Consider the following 20,776-nt stretch of genomic DNA (forward strand, 5'->3'; position numbering starts at 1 on the left):
CTCTTTGAATCAGTATTTCTGTATCCTTTGATTAATCGTCTAGGGGTGCAACTGCTGAGTCGTAGGGTAGTTCTATTTTTAACTTTTTGAGAAACTTACACACTGTTTTCCAAAATGGCTGCACTAGTTTGCATTCCCACCAACAGTGTAAGAGGGTTTCCCTATCTCTGCATCCTCACCAACATCTGTTCTGACAAATGTCAGGTGATATCTCACTGTCGTTTTGATTTGTATTTCCCTGACGATGAGTGACCTGGAGTATCTTCTCATGGGTCTGTTAGCAATCTGTATGTCTTTGGAAAAAATGTCTACTTACCTCTTCTGTCATTTCTTTTTTTTTTAAGATTTTATTTATTTATTCATGAGAGACACAAAGAGGGAGGCAGAGGCATAGGCAGAGGGAGGAGAAGTAGGCTCCATGCAGGAGCCTAATGTGGGACTCGATCCCAGGACCCCAGGATCATGACTTGAGCCAAAGGCAGGCGTTCAACCAGTGAGCCACCAGGTGCCCCTCTTCTGCCATTTCTTAACTGAATTATTTGTTTTTGGGGTACAAACGCATTCTATGAGGCCGGCATTACCTTGATTCCAAAACAAGACAAAGACCTCACTAAAAACGAGAATCAGGCCAATATCCCTGATGAACATGGATGCAATAAAACTAAACAAACAAAAAAAAAACTAAACAAGAGCAAATTGAATCCAACAGCACAACAGAATCATTCATCATGGTCAAGTAGGATTTATTCCTGGGCTGAAAGGGTGGTTTGATATTCACAAATCAATAGGCGTGATACACCACATTAATAAAAGAAAGGATAAGAACTATATGATCTTCTCAATAGATGCAGAAAAAGCATCTGACAAAATACAGCATCAATTCTTGATAAAGACCTTTAACAAAGTAGGGATAGATGGAACATGTCTCAACATCATAAAGGCCATATATGAAAGACTCACAGCTAATACAATCTTTGATGGGAAAAAACAAATTTTTGCTCTGTGGTCAGGAATTAGACAGGGATATCCATTGTCATCATCATTACCTAACATAGTACTGGAAATCCCAACCTCAGCAATCAAACAAAAAGAAATTAAAGGACTCCAAATCGGCCAGAAGTCAAACTTTCACTATTCTCAGGTGATACAATACTCTATGTAGAAAACCTGAAAGACTCCACCAAAAAATTGCTAAAACTGATACATGAATTCAGTCAAGCCATAGAATACAAAATCAATGTACAGAAACCTGCTGCATTTTTATACAGCAATAATGAAGCAACAGAAAAAGAAATCAAGGAATTGTCCAATCTATAATTGTACCAAAAACCGTTAAGATACCTAGAAATAAATCTAACCAAAGAGGTAAAAGATCTTCACTCCGAAAACTACAGAACAGATGAAAGAAACTGAAGAGGACACAAAGAAATGGAAAAACATTCCATGCTCATAGGGTAGAATAAATATCGTTAAAATGTCTATATTGACCAAAGTGATCTACACATTCAATGCAATCCCTATCAAAATACCCGCTAGCATTTTTCACAGAACTAGAACAATCCTAAAATTTGTATGGAACCTCAAAAGACCCCAAATAGTCAAAGCAATTTAGAAAAAGAAAAGCAAAGCTAGAGGCATCACAATTCCAGACTTCAAGCTATATTACAAAGCTGTAATCATCAAAACAGTACTGGCACAAAACAGACACACAGATCATCAATTAAAGAGAAGAGAAAACCAGAAATGGACCCTCAACTATATGGTCGACTAATGTTTGACAAAACAGGAAAGAGTATCCAGTGGAGGAAAGACAGTCTATTCAACAAATGGTGTTGGGAAAACCGGACAGCCACATGCAGAAAAATGAAACTGGACCACTTTCTTACATCATACACAAAAAAATAAATTCAAAGTAGATGAAAGATCTAAATGTGAGACAGAAAACCATCAAAATTCTAGAGGAGAATGCAGGCAATAAACACTTCGACATCGGCTGTAGCAACTTCTTACTAGACACATCTCTGGAGGCAAGGGAAACAAAAGCAAAAATGAACTACTGGGATTTCATGAAGATAAAAAGCTTCTGTACAGGGAAGGAAACAATCAACAAAACTAAAAAGCACCCGTCAGAATGGGAGAAGATATTTGCAAATGATATATGTGATAAAGGGTTAGTATCCAAAAATCTATAAGTAATTTACCAAACTCAACACCCAAAAAACAAATTATCTGATTGTACACTTATTTTTAAGATTAAGCTACTAAAAAACTGGTAGGAAACTTGGCATGAGTAGACAGGATTTGACAGATCATCTGATTTGAGCTCACCTCAAAAACGATCACACTAAGTAAGATTGGGAGTTTCATTGGAGGACTCCTTCCTCACCTCCATCCCTCCACCAAATGTCTGCATTTGTGGATCTTTTCTCACTCTTTCTCCAAAGAAGAATCTGCCAGTCTTTTTCCTAAAAGCTATAATAAGTCTATGGCCAGTGTTCTGGAAACAGGATTAAGAAACTTCATCATCAATACAAAGATTTTCATTTAATCTCCATTTTCGCCTAGCTCCTATTTCCACTCTCAACTATAGTTAGTTTCCCTGGCCTCTCTAGTTCAGTTTCTTCAGACAACAAACCTATCTCTCTGGGGGTATGAGAAAACAACAGCTGCTTGGCTACGAAGGGCAAAAGAACAGCTCTGGGGTTCTCTACCTTCTGTTATATAGATTTCTAATGAATTCTTAGCTCCTGCCCTCACCACCACTTTCCAGGTACCTATTACTATTAATTCCAAATCCCATCTGGAATTTTAGGTGAAAATCAATGTACTTTCTATGGGAATTAGCCTCTTAAGACAATTTAAGCTTTCTCCAATTTCTATTTTTTCAAAAATATGTTCCATTCTTAAAAATCTAAACTTAAAAAAAAATTCCTTTATTATAACCTTTGTGGAGACTAGGAAGGAAGCAGAAATTAACATGTTTCTTCAACATAACTCTATTTCTCTCATGCTTTCTAAAAATGTACTATTTTTTTTTTTGTACTAAAGTTTTAAGACAACCCAGTACTACAATAAGAAGTCTCAGATTTCCTCCTTTTCTCTCCTATTGATTTTCTCTCACCAACACTGTGGCAGGACCTAGAGAATTTATTCTGATAAACTAGACTTCCTTATTCTGAGGATTCTATGTCATTTACCAATTTTGGAAAACCTTACATATTATTTCAAGTACTGCTCTACACAAATGCATTATTGCCTTGTGAAACTCAAATTAAGTTGATACACCAGGCTTTCTCATTCTCCATTCACATTTCTTATTTTGCCTTTCGTATCTTCTTTGTCTCTCTGTGTTGCATTCTGAATAATTTCTTCCTCTTTTATATCCAATGGTTAACTCACCTTTAAAATTTCAGATTGTAATTATTTTATTTCCAGTTCAATTTGGTTCATTTTCTGACCCATCTGATTTGTTTTTATATTCTTATTCCTTAATTATACTTGTGATACTTGTATTAATTTACCATATTAAATATATATGCGTTTTATATCTATTTCAAATAATTTCAATATATACAGACTAGGCAGGACTGATTCTGTTATATTTGTTTCTACTAACTCTGAATGATGGTGCTTTTTTTTTCTATGCACTTTTTGTTTGTGAAATCAGATGTGTTTTGTTTGTGGGAAGCCTTTGAAACCAGGAGTTCATTCCTCCAAAAAGGATTTTGGTCTTCTTCAACAAGATACCTTATTGTACTATCATCCCTGCCCTATTTTAAACTCTCAGCTTAAGCTTTTTGCAACAAGATAGGTAATATGCATTTGAATCTCAAAGAATTTGCAATGTTAGAGTTATATGTTCTCAGGAAAGATTTTTCTTCCTCCACCCATAGCCTGGTGAAGATAGTTCTGTAAAATGAAGTGAGTAGATGGAATGAGACCAAATCATGAAGAATACTATAAGCCATGTTAAGATAGTAGGTTTTAATATGGTGTTGTTGAGGCTGGAGACAGGGATGCAGGGACAGGGCACATCTATGGAGAACCTCAACCGCTGTTGATTCAGGGGATCTGGAGTTGTGCAAGGCCTAATGTTTAAGCATAATATTACAGTCAGACAGATATGCATGCAAGTCCTGTCTATTAGCTAAAAGCTCTCGATATTAAAACTATACTAAACTTTTTTCAGTCTTCAGTAGTCCACTCCTCTTAATTCCATGCCTTAGTACATGGATACCAAGAACATTCTCCTTCCACATCCCCAACACTAACACCTCCTTTCTCTAGATTGGCAATTCAGCTCATCATTTACATTGTACCTTAATATCCCCTGAGATGAATCTATACAGAAAAAAAAAAAAGATACAAGAGTTTCTGCCAAATTTCATTTTACTACTTTATACACTGTAGATTATTTATACATCAACCTTGGATATATCAAATCACTATTAATTAGTGAGATAAAGCAGAGGATTCCTACTGACAGAAATTAAGGTGAGATTCAAACTTGGCATCTTGGAACCATCTAAGCAGCTCTAAGTGAAATACCTGTATTGGAAAAAAAAAAAAAAAGAAAGAAATACCTGTATTGTTTGGCAAGCATGGCTGCCATTGTTGGTTAGGATAGCAGAGATGGCCTGAAGTGTCCTTCCTGTTTCTCCCCAAGAAGCAACCAAACTAAAGAGGCAAGCACAGGAAAGTGCTGTCAAAGACTGTCCTGTGCTGTCATTCATTCCAGTACTTCGAACAGTGATTTCCAAAAGGAGCTGGAAGAGAGACTCTGTAAATAAAATAGAACTCAATTATATTAGTCATACAGAACATCAATGTGTCTATTGATTTATTTTTACCTCGCCTCATTAAAAAAAAATATTTAAGACACCTAGGACACTTACTTTTGCACTACTTCCTTTCTAGTTACCCCTTTCCTCCCAAAGTTAGAATATTTATATAAAAAGGATCTCAGAGAACATTTAATTCAACCCCTTATTTTTGTAAATATAAAAATAGAATCTATCCCAGATTGTTTAAAAGAAACTTGTCTTGATCAAAATTCACACATTCAAGAAATATCCTCTCAAGTAACAGACTACTCACTGCACTTATTTTACCTTTTATGTTAAAGATTTTATTGTTTATTCATGACAGAGAGAGAGGCAGAGACATAGGCAGAGGGAGAAGCAGGCTCCCTCCGAGAAGTCTAATGTGGCACTTGATCCCCGGACCCTGGGATCATGACCTGAGCCGAAGGCAGATGCTCAACCACTGAGCCACCCACCCAGGCATCCCTATTTTACCTTTTAGAGTGGGAAGAATACAAGCTTCTTAAAATGTTAGTATCAAGAAAATTATATATTTGCAAAACAAGAGAATACATAAAACACATGCTATCATTTGTTTTAAAGCTGCTTTATTGCTAACATAACAACAGTTCACATTTATAATTTATAAAGAGAGTATATAATTCATTTTATTTTGTAGAAAGACCTCCAAGTCAGTAGGACAGATACTCTCCCCCTTTAATGGACAATGAAATTGAGACAGGGAGATAAAGAGATTTTCCCGACATGATAAAGCCATTTAGTGGCGAAGATGGTAAAGTAACCCCTGAATGTTCTATGGCCACCAGAAATTTCCACACAAAATTCCCGGAACAACTTGTTCAAGACTGAATCAACAGACTTCTGGGTATTTCTTCTGCAGAACAGAAAGGGAATTTGAAAATCCTTACAAGTGATCACTCCAGACAGAAAGAGAAAGAAAGAAAATCAGAAAAAAACTGCAAAATTGAGAAAGATAAAGAAAAGGAGAGGGAAAAAGAAAACAAGAGAAAGAATTTGTGAACTGCAACTCTCTGGAAATTAAAAGGCCTTGTGGGGTTTGTTTGTTACCTCACAGAAGCCTAGCCTTCCTGTGCTCTTCCTCATTTCCTGTATCTCTCACACCAATGAAGCCCTGTCAAGTTCTCTTCCTAACACCTCTGCATGCTCTAGCAGGTCCTGACCTTCTTTCCAATCCGTGCTATCACCCACCACCTTGGACTCAGACTACAACAGTGTTCATAAACTAGCTTCTAGTTTCTCTGTTAACAGAGAACAGTGAATCTCTGTTCACTTTTGCCCCTTTATAGCCAAAGAGAATTTTTTAAACCCAAAATCCATTTTTTTATTTAAAATCCAATCATCTCTTTGTTTGTTCCTTCTTCCTTCATTCCATTCTCCCTCCCCCCTTCATGTCATGTGCCTGTGCATCCCACTCTCTCTCCTTCCCTTCACCTTTCCCTCCAACTTTCCTTCTTTCCCGTCATCCTTTCATCTGTCCCAACTCCATCTGTCCATCCTACTTTCCATCATTATCCTTCTGGCCCTTCATCTTTAATTAGTCAGCAAATATTTACTGAATTCTTCCTGAACGTGAGAAACTATTCTGGGTTGTGATAGTACTCTGGCAAACAAGGCAGAATGCCTGTCATCAGAAAAGTTAGATTTAAGGGGAATGGAACACTTTAAGCGCTATAAAATAACTTTTTTTAAAGCATCAGGAAATAGCGAATGACTTTCCATTTCTCCTAGAACAATAGCCATGAGGCTCCTGTAACACAGCCTATGAAGCTTCACATGATCCCGTCCCTGCCTCCCTCCTCACTCATGGCAAAGTCCTCCCTCCCTGACTCTCCATATTCCAGCCAGCCAATCTCTGTTCAGTCGTTCTCCTTCCTGTATCAGACACTTATTGCATGCTGCCCTTTCTGCCTAGAAATTCCGCAAACTCCTTCATACTCATTCTTCAAATCTCCAGGGTCACATCTTCAAGGAAGACTGTTACAGACTCCCAGAACTCCGTCTACTTTCCCCCATACTATTTACGCGTATCTGTAATCACACATGTCCAACTATCTGATGCTAAGTCCCATAATAACAGCAACAATGTCTGTATTGACCCCCCTGAATTTTACACTTTTAGCCCAGAACATAGGAGATACTATTACATTTAAGTGAAGACTTAAAAACATATATTCCAACCTTAAAAGAACAGAAAAATGGATGTAAGAAAAGTGATTTTTTTTTAACAAAACAATTTCTAAATCAAAATCCATTTGCTAAGAAAAGGAGCTTGGTGTATTCAGAAATACATATACACCTGTATCTTCCCTACCTGACAGTAATACATATATACCTATATTTTTATGAATAAAACCAAATTTTTTCATGAAAAAAACCTGAAAGTATATTAATGTGATTATGCTACTAGATTAAAGGAAAAACGAGGCAGATTTCAACAGAAATTTAGTTTGAAAGAACCAAATTACATCTTTGAGCTAATTTAACAAAATTAGAAATATAAAATGATGGTAACTCCCTCAATAGAAAAATAAGTCAAAGCAGTGAAGAGATAAGAAATAGACACTAAAAGATAAAAGATACACCAAAGAAAGAGGTATAGCATCATCTGAAACTGTTAACAAGGAAAAACAAAAACAAAAACCCAGACATATTAATCAGGTAAAAGTTTTAATAAATAGAAGATGTTTAAGCTAAAGCACACATAATTTCAAAACCAGTATTAAGAACAAGATCTATTTTGAAAAGAGTAAAGGAAAGGGAGTATTTAATATAGACTGGATACAAAACAAGCTGTATAACAACTGATAAAAGACGATCGTATGCCAGAAGATTTAAGAAAAAGAAATGCTTAGTACGTTATTCAAAGTAACAAGTAAGATATACAGGTTTTAGTGGACATTTTAAATATTTCAATTATTTGTTAATTGACAAACCAGAGCTAGAAACAGCAAAATATTCTCAAATAAAACCAATCAAATAAATAAAGCTTTAGTAAGATGCTGTAATGCCAAATAAAGTGTCACAATAGTAATATGATCATTGCTGTTACCAAAAGGAGAGTCAACAAGGTGCCTGCTTCTTACCATATGACAGCTTTTATTTAGTATTAGTATTTAATAACATGGGGCGGGGGAGGGTATTGGTTTTTTAAAAATATTTAGCTTGTTTTCCTGGCAAGCACTCACCTCCCCCACTAAACCAAACAACAAAAAAATCAAACACAAAAACTAATCACCATGTGATCCCTCCCCCCTAAAAAAACCACCACCAAAACAAGACCAATATGAGGTTCTCACATGTGGGTCTAATAAACACCAAACAGCCAACTAGAAAAAAAAGATCAAACTCTAGTCCACACCAGCAGTGTGGTCCCCAGGCAAGCGGCACTAGCACATCACCCAGAAACCTTTCTAAATGCAAATTTGTGGGCCCCATGCTGAATCTACTGAATCAGAAAATTCACAGATAGGGCCCACATGACTCTGATATGAACTAATGCTTGAGATTTAGAAAAATCTAGACTCTCAAGGCCCATGGTTAGCGTCAGAGAAAAACAATTAGCCAATTGTTTTCAAATTTTTGCCCCCATCTCTATTTCTATTCTTTAAGAGCTCCTAACTTGCTTATATAGGATTATATATTGAACCTCTATCAGTAACAAGAAAGGTGTGCATTCATAAAATCCAAATACACTTTACAAAAAAGCAAGCATTTTTACTTATTGGAAGTTGCCACTAATCCAAAAGGCATTATCTACAATAAAAATGGATTTTTATTTATAATGAATACAAAAGAAATGCCCTCTGTTGGGAAACTAGATGTGCTGTTTGGGTTGGTAGCATTTGTTTCCTCTCTTTCCACTTTTTTAACTACCCAGAATAACACATAAAGTTAGAGAAATTCAAAGTTTGCTATTTTGGCCTAAGGTTTAATTAGAACAATTTAAGTTAATGGTAACTATAGGGTTTAGGATTACTTCCGGGTTCCAAGGACTTATGTTTTGCTTTTTTCCCCCATCATGACAATAATCAAGAAATGTCTGTGCATGAACTAAAGAAGTCTTAAACTGTAACTTTAGTAGAACATAGCAAAATACCTGAAAATTTATATCCCTGCTGTTTCAGTATCATACTTAAAACAAAAACAAAAAAACAAAACAAAACAAACAAACAAACAAAAAAAAACAAATGCATTACAGGCTGCTCCATATGCTTCATAGGAGAAGCTATTTAAATTTATAGATTTCATTCAATGCCCCCTGAGCACTTACCTAGGACCTCGGGTGGCTCTGACTGGAGGCCTTCTGGCTGCTGACCCTGAAGTACATTAAGCAGGGCCTGGAGACTCCTGAGGCACAAGGATGGATGAGAAAATCGTGTCTCCTTGATCAATTCAAAAACTTCACAAAGTCCAACCTCAATGATCTGTTTAAGATGAAAAAAAATTTTGATATATATATGTATATATACATATATACACTCACACACACACACACACACACACACATCTTCTAACAGGTAAGCTAATAATACTTTCCAGGCAACTGAACCAGTACAGCTTATTTCCACAGCAAATGATTAATGCTGCCATATTTAAAAAGAAAAAAAAAACACATTAAAAAAAATAACACAACCACCCACATGTTTTATTTCAAGATTCAGTAAACTATCTAGTTATATGGAAGGTTAAAAAATAATGGCACTACTTTAAAAGTAGCTATAACAGGGGATCCCTGGGTGGTTCAGCGGTCTGGCGCCTGCCTTTAGCCCAGGGCGTGATCCTGGAGTCCCAGGATCGAGTCCCACATCAGGCTCCCTGCATGGAGCCTGCTTCTTCCTCTGCCTGTGTCTCTGCCTCTCTCTCACTCTCTGTGTCTATCATAAATAAATAAATAAATCTTTAAAAAAAAAAAGTAGCTATAACATAAGGAAGCCATAACAAAATAAGATGAAAAATCTAAGACTGCACTAGATACCAGGTTACACTCACTCAGAAAAAAAAAAAAAAAAAAAAACTCTATTAATTTAAAAATTCATTTGGCTATACTCAAGTACAAATCAGCATTATTTCATTAAAAGTCATGATAACTCACACAGAAAAAAGTCAATATAACTCGTTCAATGAAGAGATTTATTTTTTTAAGATTTTATTTATTTATTCATGAGAGACAAAGGAGAGAGGCAGAGACATAGGTAGAGGGAGAGGCAGGCTCCCTGCAAGGAGCCCAATGTGGGAGACACACACACACACACACACACACACACACACACACACACACGGACGGACTTGATCCCAGGATCCTGAGCCAAAGGCAGACGTTGAAACCACTCAGCCACCCAGGCACCCCAATGAATATATTTAAAAAGCTTTTCATCTTAGCCCTTCCTATAAGGGCACAATCACAATAACATTATTATTTACTGATGGTGTTCCCTCATCTTCTAGGGTTTATCACAAAAAGAATTAAAAACTGCCTAATTAAAAGATCACTGCTATTTTTACTTTAATTATCTTATCATTTCTCATCAGGACCAGGGGAAAATCTAACTCAGTATCTAGTAAAAGAGAAATCTGCAGCTAAAGATTGACAGAGAAATGTGATGACCTGGTAGTGGGAATACCTTGAGAGGATTGACAGAACAACAGACAATGAAATTACATTTCTCAGTCAGTGCCAATATTTTGAGAAACAGATGTACAAGATCTTTTCAGAAGGTGTTAAATTATGTGGAGAAGCAACAGAAAAACTTAAAATAAGACTAATTAGTAGAAATGCATCAAAGCATTAATTCTACTGGACATAACAGCAAAAGAATATTCTCTAAGCTGAGATTTGTGCATTAATTCATGTATTACATAAATATTTCGTAAGCATTTATTTTGGGCAACTCACTACAGGATATAATGAAAATACACATTACACTAACCTGTCTTCTAAGAATTTATACTTTAACAGATATCCTTATACATGACTCTTACCCAGTGGAAACTCCTATCATAGCATTTATTAAATTACAGTGTAGCTGACTATTTTTTTCTTTTTTCTAACTGTGGTCTCCTTATAGACAAGGAGCATGTCTGAACTAGCTTGATATTGCCTTTAGCTAGCCCAGTGCCTGACACAATAGGCATATAATAAATTTAATTGCTCTCTCAGTTGTGTGCTAAACACCACTGCAACCCAGATATATATTTTCCAGACAACAGTCAAATCAGCTGCAAGCAAGTCAGTTGCAGTTTTGATAATCATTTGCAAGGTTTCTAAAGAATACAGATATGACTGAGAAGTCAAAATAACTAGCAGTACTGTCTATAGAGAAGTTATCCAAAATCCTAGCAGACTTAATTATAGCTAAGATTACAGAAGTTGCTTGTATAAAGTTTCAACTAATTAAATGCATTAAGCAGTGAAAATTTTCCAGGTGATATAGTTTCTTTTCCTGGAATAGACTAAAAAATAAAAATGTGCTATTTAAGATTTCTATCTGCTTATGTACTTACATGAAATGAATCTGAACTCAAGGATCTATTAAACACAAAATGTGGGGCTGTATTCTCAGGTCAATGGGAGTTTACAACTATATCCTTTCAGTCTTCAAGAATGCTTACTCTACTGCTACCAGTTATGACTTTTCAAAATCCAAAGGAGATATTATTCACAGATAACATTTTTAGCTAGGGCTTATTTATACAAAATTCCTGCAGTAACAGAGAAAATCTTGAACCTTACCACAAAGAGTAAGGCTACTTCTGAACAAGTTCCGGAATTGTCTCTCTGATAAGTTTAGAGTGTAATACCAACTGTATGACAATAGGCAACTCAGGTACACTGCTTAGGAATAGAACACTGGCTGGTTTTGGTGAGATATACCCATAAAATGTTAGTCAAATGATAAGAGAAACTGTCTAGGTTAACCACTGTAGATTCTCTCATCTGTACCTTATACTTCACAAAAATTTTTTTAATACGGGGGAAAACTACTTTGTTTCCAGAATAATGGTATGTTTTCAATATACACCAAAATAAAAATCAACTTCAAGTTTTCCACCATATCTACCTTTGAATTATTGAACTGAGAAAGAAAAGATGTTGTGATGATTTTTCCCCTGAGGTTTGGCTGAGGTTATTTTACCATTCATATCAACTTTGAAATTGCACTTACACATCAAGGCCTTATAGTCACTGAGAACATACTATACTTTCCACTCACTCAATATTAGATAGGAAGAGTATAAGGAGATAAAAATATAGTAGAGCAAATACAATATGATTTCATTTGTGCAGAAATAATATATTTTTAATGTGTATATATAAAAATGCTTATAGTGGGTATATTTTAGTTAACAGGATTTTAAAAAGGATTTCTATTTTTTAATTTCTATTTCTTCTTTGTAAAAAGTGTTCTGCACTTTTCAAATATCTGCCTTTATGGTCAGCAAAATAAATATAACTTTCAAATAGAGTGGTCAATTATAATAACAATACACTAAGCTTCAATACTTTCAATGATAAACCATAACTAACCACCTACCACACAGTATTCCACTTTTCTTCAATAAGTAGTCTTTTCTAAATGTACTAATTTTTTCCTTTACAGTTGCTTTTTTTTTAAAGATGTTATTTATTTATTCATGACAGACACAGAGACAGAAAAAGGCAGAGACACAGGCAGAGGGAGAAAGCAGGCTCCATGCAGGGAGCCCGACATGGGACTCGATCCCGGGTCTCCAGGATCACACCCCAGGCTGAAGGCAGCACTAAACCGCTGAGCCACCAGGACACCCCTACAGTTGCTTTTAACCATTAAATCCTGAAGGCTATTCTATTTGAAGGACACAAACTCAAATAACTATCTGATGTTGCCAGTCCAATGTCATTGCAGGGAAAAAGTGAGATAAAAACATGCTCAGCCAAAGAAAAATGACACAATGAGCCTTTCAAGGTTTTATTTTTGCTCTCCTCAAATCATATTATTTCCAAAAGTGACTATATTATTACACTAATATGTATGAACATGAGAGTTTAGTTACATTTTGATGTAATAATAAGCTCTTTGCCATTAGAAATTGTATCTTGTTCTATTAAAAAGTCCCAGAGGGAGGGGGTAGGGGATGAGCAAAAATAGATGAAGAGGATTATAACTTGCAGATATAAAATAAATAATTCCTGGAGATACAAAGTACTGCATAGAGAATATTATCAATAATATCGTAATGATGTTGCGTGGCAACATATAGTGACTACACTTATGGTGAACATTTCGAAATGTACAGAATTATCTGTATGTTGCATACCTGAAACCAGTAATAACATTATATGTCAACTATACGTTAAAAACTGCTTTAAAAGTCCTAGAATCCATTCTAATACTTCCAAAATACACTGAAAAAACTCAAGAGGAAACCAAAAGTAGATTTATATGTATTACCACAGAGGGAAAATTCTTTCAGAATTTTTTATATAAAGGAAATATTTGGTAGAGATGATATTTACAAATAAAAAATAAAAATCTTGAGGGGAACAAAAGGAAGGGTGGAGGAAGTGTAGCAGCAGAGGAGGAAGAAGAGAAGGGCAAAAAGAAGAGAAAGAATTCTGCTTCTTAGAAAGAATAATTCTGGGTGTGAAATGTCTAAGTTCCTATCCTCTAACATACAAATTTATCTATGACTACTAGCAACTTCTTCCCTTTCTCTTGACACCCAAAAGTGTCCTTACAACTTTTCAAAGCTAACAATTTAAGCTATGTCCTGGATCCCACCCCCATTCTATCTCTAACAGAATTTTGTTTCACTTTCTTCCCCCACACGGTGATAGCTCCCAAATCTCTATTTTTAGCTGGGACCTTTCTTTGGAACTTCAGCCCTATATAGTGTACATGGGATACCTCACAGGACTTCAAACTCAGTATGGCCAGAACTAAACTTCATCATCATTCCAGCAAAGCACTGTTTCTCCTCCACTTCTCCCTCCTGCGGTAAATGGCACTGTCACTCAGAAACTTTAGATATATGCTTAGATTCCACCTTCTCTTTCAGCCTTCATCACCAACTAATTACTAATTCCTGTCAATTCTACTTTCTTAACACTTCCTATATGCCAAACACTACCACTACCCTCATTCCAAGCCTCAGTAACCCCTCCTCAACAACTGTAATAGCTACCTCACTGGCCCCTCTGCTCTAATCTTACCACCCTCTAGTGATCTGTCTTACTAGTACCCAAGTAACTTTACTAAAATACAAGTATGATCAAACTCCTTTGCTTTAAATCTTCAATATTTCCAAATCACAAGACAAAATCTGAAAGTGGCTACAAGACACAGAATGCCCTTAACTATCTAACCCCCGCTCTCTGCCTCTTGCTCTACTCAGCTACTCCACTTTAGCCAAAACAGACCACTTGTACTTTTACAATGACGCTGTTCCCTTTGCCTGCACAGGAATCTGTAGTCAGTGCTACATTCTTATTCTACCACATTCCACTACACCTACCATGCCCCTAGGAACCCTTAACTGACTAGACATGTCTGTTTACCCCTACCAGACATAACTTTCTTGAGGGTAGGGACTGTGTCTCATCATTTTATTTTCAGGGCCTAATACAATGCTTGCTACAACTCAAAAAAGAATTCAGAAGTAAATAAACTTAAGAAGTAAATAAATAAGTCTATGTAAATCTATACCTTTTAACAAAATATGTGGTATGAATAGCCTCAAACAAGACTGAAAGGGAAGTATGAATCCTAAAAAAAACTATTAAGAATTACGTAGTTATAAAGCTTGGAACATTTTAGAGGATCTAGAAATCAGATGGTGAAAGATGGTTTGAATGGGGTAAAAACTATATCTTAGTTTTTAAGATTTTACTTATTTATTTGAGAGAGAAGAGGAAGTCCGTGAGTGGAGGGGAGAGGCAGAAAGAGAGGGAGAAGAAGCAGGCCCCCACTGAGCAGGGAGCCCTACATGAGGCTCCATCCCAGGACCCTGGGATCATGACCTGAGCTGAAGGCAGATGCTTAACCAACTGAGCCACCCAGGGGCCCCTAAAATCTGCATTTTGGGAAAAAAAAAAAAAAACCTTAATAGAAAGCATTTAGGTATAGGTAAGAAAGTACTTTTTAAAATATCAAAGATTGCTGACGCACAAAAACCAAAAGCAAAAAATACCTGACAAAGTCTATGTAATAAATTCAACTTAGTTTTTAAAATTCAAGGAGAAAAAAATAAAACAATAAAAAATAATAAAAAAAATAAAATTCAAGGAGAAAATAAAATTGGATCAAACTGCTATTTCAACAACAAATAAAAACTTCTTTAATTATGTGAGAGGAAAGAAGTAGGAGAGAAAAAAAAAACTCAGTGAAAAGAAGGAAACCGACAGCCACATGTGTAGGAAGAACAATAGAGGAACAACTGAAAAGAGAAGGAAAGAACTGATGTAAAAGAGTAGCATCTGGAGCAGAACCGGTTGAAAGGAAAAAAATGCTACCATTTCTCACCTGCCCTCAAATTCCCCTCACCTCAAGCCCTGAAGGCCTCATCTCTTCTTCCGTGTCAGTCCTTTCCGTCATGCAAATGCCTGCCAAAAACACCACCTGGAAGTTTCAGTCCCCACCCACACCCTAACCCACAGCATTCTGAGTGCTTCTGCATAAAGACATCTCGGCACTTCTTCCCCTCTTGTCCTATCATCTCACAGATTGTCCAGAAGTTTTATTTCCTTAGACATAAAGTATTTATTAATAAATTGAAGAATTCCTTGAAAAGTAACTCAAATTCATTTGCACCTACACAATGTCTTATTTGCACCTTGTTTGCACCTAACCTGATATACTTATAACTACTTATGACACTTATTAACTCACAAAATCCTACAACCCTGTGAGGTGGATGTTCTCTTCATTTCATAGATGACAAAATAGGCACAGATAAGTCAACTAACTTTCCCAGCATCACACAGCTAGTATTTTTAATGGTGAATGTTTGAGCCTGTGCAGTTTGACTCCACTGTCCATGTTCTTAATCATTGTACCCTGTTCCCTGACGTGTCAGTACTGATGGAAAACTCTCTACCTAGATAAGCTTACATGAAAAAGATGAACTTGCTAGCTTTAAGTAGAAGAAAGGAGTCAGTAAAGAAGGCATACTTAAGGACAGTGGAGAGAAAGGAACTAAAGGAAGAACCCAAGAGAAAGATATTTGAAGACAGTTGACTAAAAGGCTGAGGAAGTTCATACAACCACTTTCACTCTATGAACCAGGAAGCAAGTCATCCGCTGAGCATAAGGTGAGAAGAATCCCACAGTAATGATAAAGGACAGTGGTGTACTTTCTATCTTGGCTGCTATTTTCAAATAGCAAAATATTTGCATGATAGCCCCTCTGTACATGTATAAACGTTTCCAAGGCAGAGTTTTAAGATACCAGTTTATTTATTTTTTTAATTTTTTTAAATTTTATTTATTCATAGAGACACAGAGGGAGAGAGGGGCTGAGGAACAGGCAGAGGGAGAAGCAGGCTCCATGCAGGGAGCCCAATGTGGGACTCGATCCAGCGTCTCCAGGATCACCCCAGGCTGCAGGCGGCGCTAAACCGCTGCGCCACCGGGGCTGCCCAAGATACCAGTTTAGTAAAAAAAAGAAATAGACTTTAGTCATTTATGAGAAAGAAAACCATTTTTAAATGCCTATATTTAGAAAAAAGCAATACACATGAACCATTTATAGTAAGGGTAGCCTTTTAAAAATGTCTATATGTCTTTTGTTAGAAATACGAACTACACCTACAATACAGAAAAATATATATATATGAAATAACATTACAGTCTTGAAATATATTAATACTTAAAAGAAGGGAATATCTTAAGAATAGTTTGTCTAATACCATACATGTTTTTATAATACCAATTAGCTTATATATCTCTGGTAAAGAGAAGTAATAGCAGAACAACGTAGAAGTTTGGTTGCTTCATATGTAATTTTTCTCATAGGCAAGGGGAGCCAAAGTAGCAAGAGTACAATTATATTCTTAGGCAGAAAAGGCAAAAGCTTTCAGCTAAGCAGCTACATAGCCAAGGGCCCTTCTAGTTTTAGTTCTAGAAAAATAAAAATGCATACCTGTACCAAGGGTTCCTTCCCCAGAAGGGAGCACCTCTGGCTTTCTATAGCTCTTGGCTTGTGGTAGTTTGCAATTCTGCTTATGCTCACCTTAATAGCAGCCCACCGGCTCAGAGTTCCACTTCTACCTGCAATGGCTCAGTGTTTACAAGCCACTATTCCCATTTTACTGCTTTTGTACATTTTTAAAAGCCCCTAATCAAAACAAAACAAAACAAAAGCCCCTAATCTTTCTTCCAGGGCTGCCAAGTACTCACCACTGAGTTACCAATCATTGACTTTGTTAACAACCAGTTATAAAGTTGCAGAGTTTTCCTGGTCGGCCCCGGGCCTGTTTTTACCCAGGCCCCGGGTCTGTTTTTACCCATAAGCGCTGTTAATTTTTAGTGCACAATTTTATAAACTGCAAGGTATTTTAGCACTGCAAATATATGTACTATAGCCAAAACATCTGTAGGTTATCCATCCATGTGGAACTCAGTGACTTACCTTTGGAAGCTTGATAGGGGGCTCTTTGGATTCCTCCTCTTCATCACTATCTGATTCTCCACTCTGCACAGAGTTCTTGGATGCAGCTGCTAACGATGTTTCCTTTTTCTGCCATTCCAGAACACAATGGCGTACATTGCAATAAATATTAAATGCAGAAGGATTGCTATGTAATTTGATATCTGGTATGATTATTGTATTCTCCAAGTTTTCAGACTGAAATAGAAGATATAATATTTCAATTTCATATTCTTTTCCATCATCACCAATTCTCACTTTAAATAAAAATTAAAGATTAAACATGCTAGATGAGTTACAGAAGTCAATAAGTGACACAACAAAGATAATCTAAGTCTACTGATTCAATTTATAGTAAGTACCCTTTCTTCTACATTTCACAAATTTCTAAGTAACACAGCAATAACCAAACTGACAAGGGCTGGAGACTGGCAAAGAGTCTAACAGGAATACCCTTTTATCCCATGATAGGAATAGAGCCAACAAAGCTCAACTGTTGTAGTATCACAGAATATTAATTTGGTGCTTTTCTAGGGGACACCAGATGTATATTACAGAGTCTCAATGACCTACTACAAATGTTGAATTAAATTTTTATTTCTTTTAAAAGTGAATTTAGGGACTTCAACAGAAATCAGAACCGAAAAAAAAAACCAAAACCATCTTAATTTTAATCAATTCTTCTATTTTCATTCTCAAATACTGGTAATGTTAGGAAATTAGATTTCTGCAGATTATGGACATATGCTTTCCTGAAGCTCCCTCCTAGCTATCAGTTTTAATAAATACTAAAAATTACATGCTTCATAATTTTTTAAAAAATATTTTATTAATTTATTCATGAGAGACACATAGAGAGGCAGAGACATAGGCAGAGGGAGAATCAGTTCCTGCCTGATGGTAGGACTCAATCCCAGGACCCCAGGATTACAACCTGAGCCAAAAGCAGACACTCAATCACTGAGCCAGCCACCCAGGCCTCCCTCATGATTGGTAATTTAATTATTAAAACTAGTCAATTTCTGGTTGGGCGCAGTATTTTATTCATCAAACCACAATCGTGCTTTTGAGATCAACATTTAAATTATAAATATACAGAACTGGTTTAAGATATTCTATTAATGCAAGTTCCAAAAAGTATCAGAAGTACGCCTCAAATACCAAAACGACTGGTCTCAAAATTCTTCCCTTCTTCCATAAATAATTGGGGGAAAAGTGAAATACTCCTTGTTAGAAAAAAACATAACAAAGTTAATTGACAAATTATGTGTAAGTATGCCTTCCATAGATATTAAAAGCAACCAATTATTAGCAAACCAAATTCAAGAACATATGAAAAAGATAATACATTATGACCAAAAAATCGACTGGTTACAACACTGGAAAAGGAATCAGTATAATTCCCCATATCAACAAAAATAATTTAAAAAACCAACCATATGATTCTCTAAATAAACAAAGAATAAGCATTTGAGACAAATCAAACACCTATTCATGATAAAAAGTGTAAGTAAACTAGGAATAAAAGGAAATGTCCACAACTGGATACAGGGCATCTATGAAACACCCACAGCTAACACAGACTTAATGCCTGCATCCTAAGATGCAAACAAGGAAAAGATACCTATTCTCAGCAATATGATTCAACACTGTACTAGATATGCAGGGTAATAAACCAAGAAAAATGACTACAAGGTATAGTCAGGAAAAAATATCTACTAAAAAACAAATTTATTTGCAGAAGACATGTAGAGAACCTTAAGATGTCTGAAAAAAGCCACTAGAAAAAAAAAACATGCAGATTTAGCAAAATCATAGGATACCAGATAATATTTAAAAAAAAAAGTCTGTGTATTTTTGTACTTAAAATGAACAACTGGAAATTATAATTTAAAGAATAATAGCAGTAGAGTTACGGACTGGTAGATAATACCTGCAAATCACATACCTGACAAAAGACTAGCATGCAGAATATATAAAGAATTTTCAAAACTCAAAAGTAAAAAACATATAAGCAATTCAATTTAGAAAATGGGCAAAAGACATGAATAAGCATGTCACCAAAGAAGATATACAGAAGCCAACTAATAAATTCACTATGGTAAGCCACTAGGAAAATGCAAATTAAAAGAAAATGAGATATAGTACAAACCTATCAGACTGGCTAGAATAAAAAATAATGACAACACCAAGTGCTGGTAAAGATACGGAGAAACTGGAGAAACTGTACCATTAACTACATTGTTAATGGTAATGTAAAATCATCCAGCCATCCGGGAAAAAGCATGGCAGTTTCTTACAAAATTAAATATGTACCTTACGGTACAATCCAGCAACTGTACTGGATTTATACCAAAGAAATAAAAACTTATGTTCATTCAAAAACCAGCACATGAATATTCATAGCAGATTCATTCAAAATAACTAAAAACAAGAGACAATTCAGATGTCCTTTAATGGATGAATGGTTAAACAAATCATGGTATATCTTTACCATGGAAACCTTACTCAGCAATAAAAAGGTACAAACTAATGATATTTGCAACAACTTGGAAAATGTCAAGGGAATTACGCTGAGCAGCAAAGGCTAATCCCATGATTACAGTTATATAATATTCTTGAAATGAAAAAATTATAGAAATGGAAAATAGATAAGTGACTGCCAGAAGCTAAGGAGATGGTGTGTGTGTGTGGGGGGGGGGTGTCTGTGGCTATTTTAAAAGTAGCAAAAAAGACCCTTGTAATGGAACTCCTATATATTGACTGTGATAATGGTCCACAGATCCATCCACACGTGATAAAATCGCATAGAGCTAAATATACATACACATACAAACACAAATGAGTACGTGTAAAACTGGTGAAATTTTAATAAATTCAGTAGGCTGGGTCAGTATCGATATGTGAAGTTTACTACATTAATTGATGCAATAACTTAGCAATTGGAAAAAACAAATAAGTATACAGGATCGCCGTATTATTTCTTACAACCACATTACTATGATAATCTCAATGTTTTTTAATTTTTCAAGATTCCCATACTCTGGTTTTCACATAACACCAAAAAGTGGAAAAGGAGTAGAGGTTGAAAATCCAAATGACTATACATCAAGTATATTGAGAATGTTCTCCACTTCCCTCTTTTACTCCAAAAGCAGTAGTAATAAGAAATGATATAGTGAACACATATTATTTACCTGCCCACCCAGCAACATTTTCTGTAGGGTAACTACCCCCTCCCATTTCACATGACCTGCTCATCAGGGTACTCACCTATCACCCATCACAGGGTTATAAACATAACTCAG

The 20,776-nt window shown here is 35.8% G+C and overlaps 1 protein-coding gene across 1 annotated transcript in view; it reads right to left on the reverse strand.

Moving 5' to 3' along the window:
- The window catches only part of MYCBP2 (MYC binding protein 2), a 262,011-nt gene that overhangs the window by 211,724 nt on the left and 29,511 nt on the right, over positions 1–20,776 (reverse strand). Inside the window, 3 exon segments of the mRNA XM_055335749.1 lie at positions 4,584–4,780; positions 9,115–9,268; positions 17,451–17,666. Coding sequence (XP_055191724.1) covers positions 4,584–4,780; positions 9,115–9,268; positions 17,451–17,666 — 567 coding nt within the window.

The sequence above is a fragment of the Nyctereutes procyonoides genome, unplaced genomic scaffold (genome assembly GCF_905146905.1).
Source record: "Nyctereutes procyonoides isolate TBG_1078 unplaced genomic scaffold, NYPRO_anot_genome, whole genome shotgun sequence".
NCBI classification, from domain to species: Eukaryota; Metazoa; Chordata; class Mammalia; order Carnivora; family Canidae; genus Nyctereutes; species Nyctereutes procyonoides.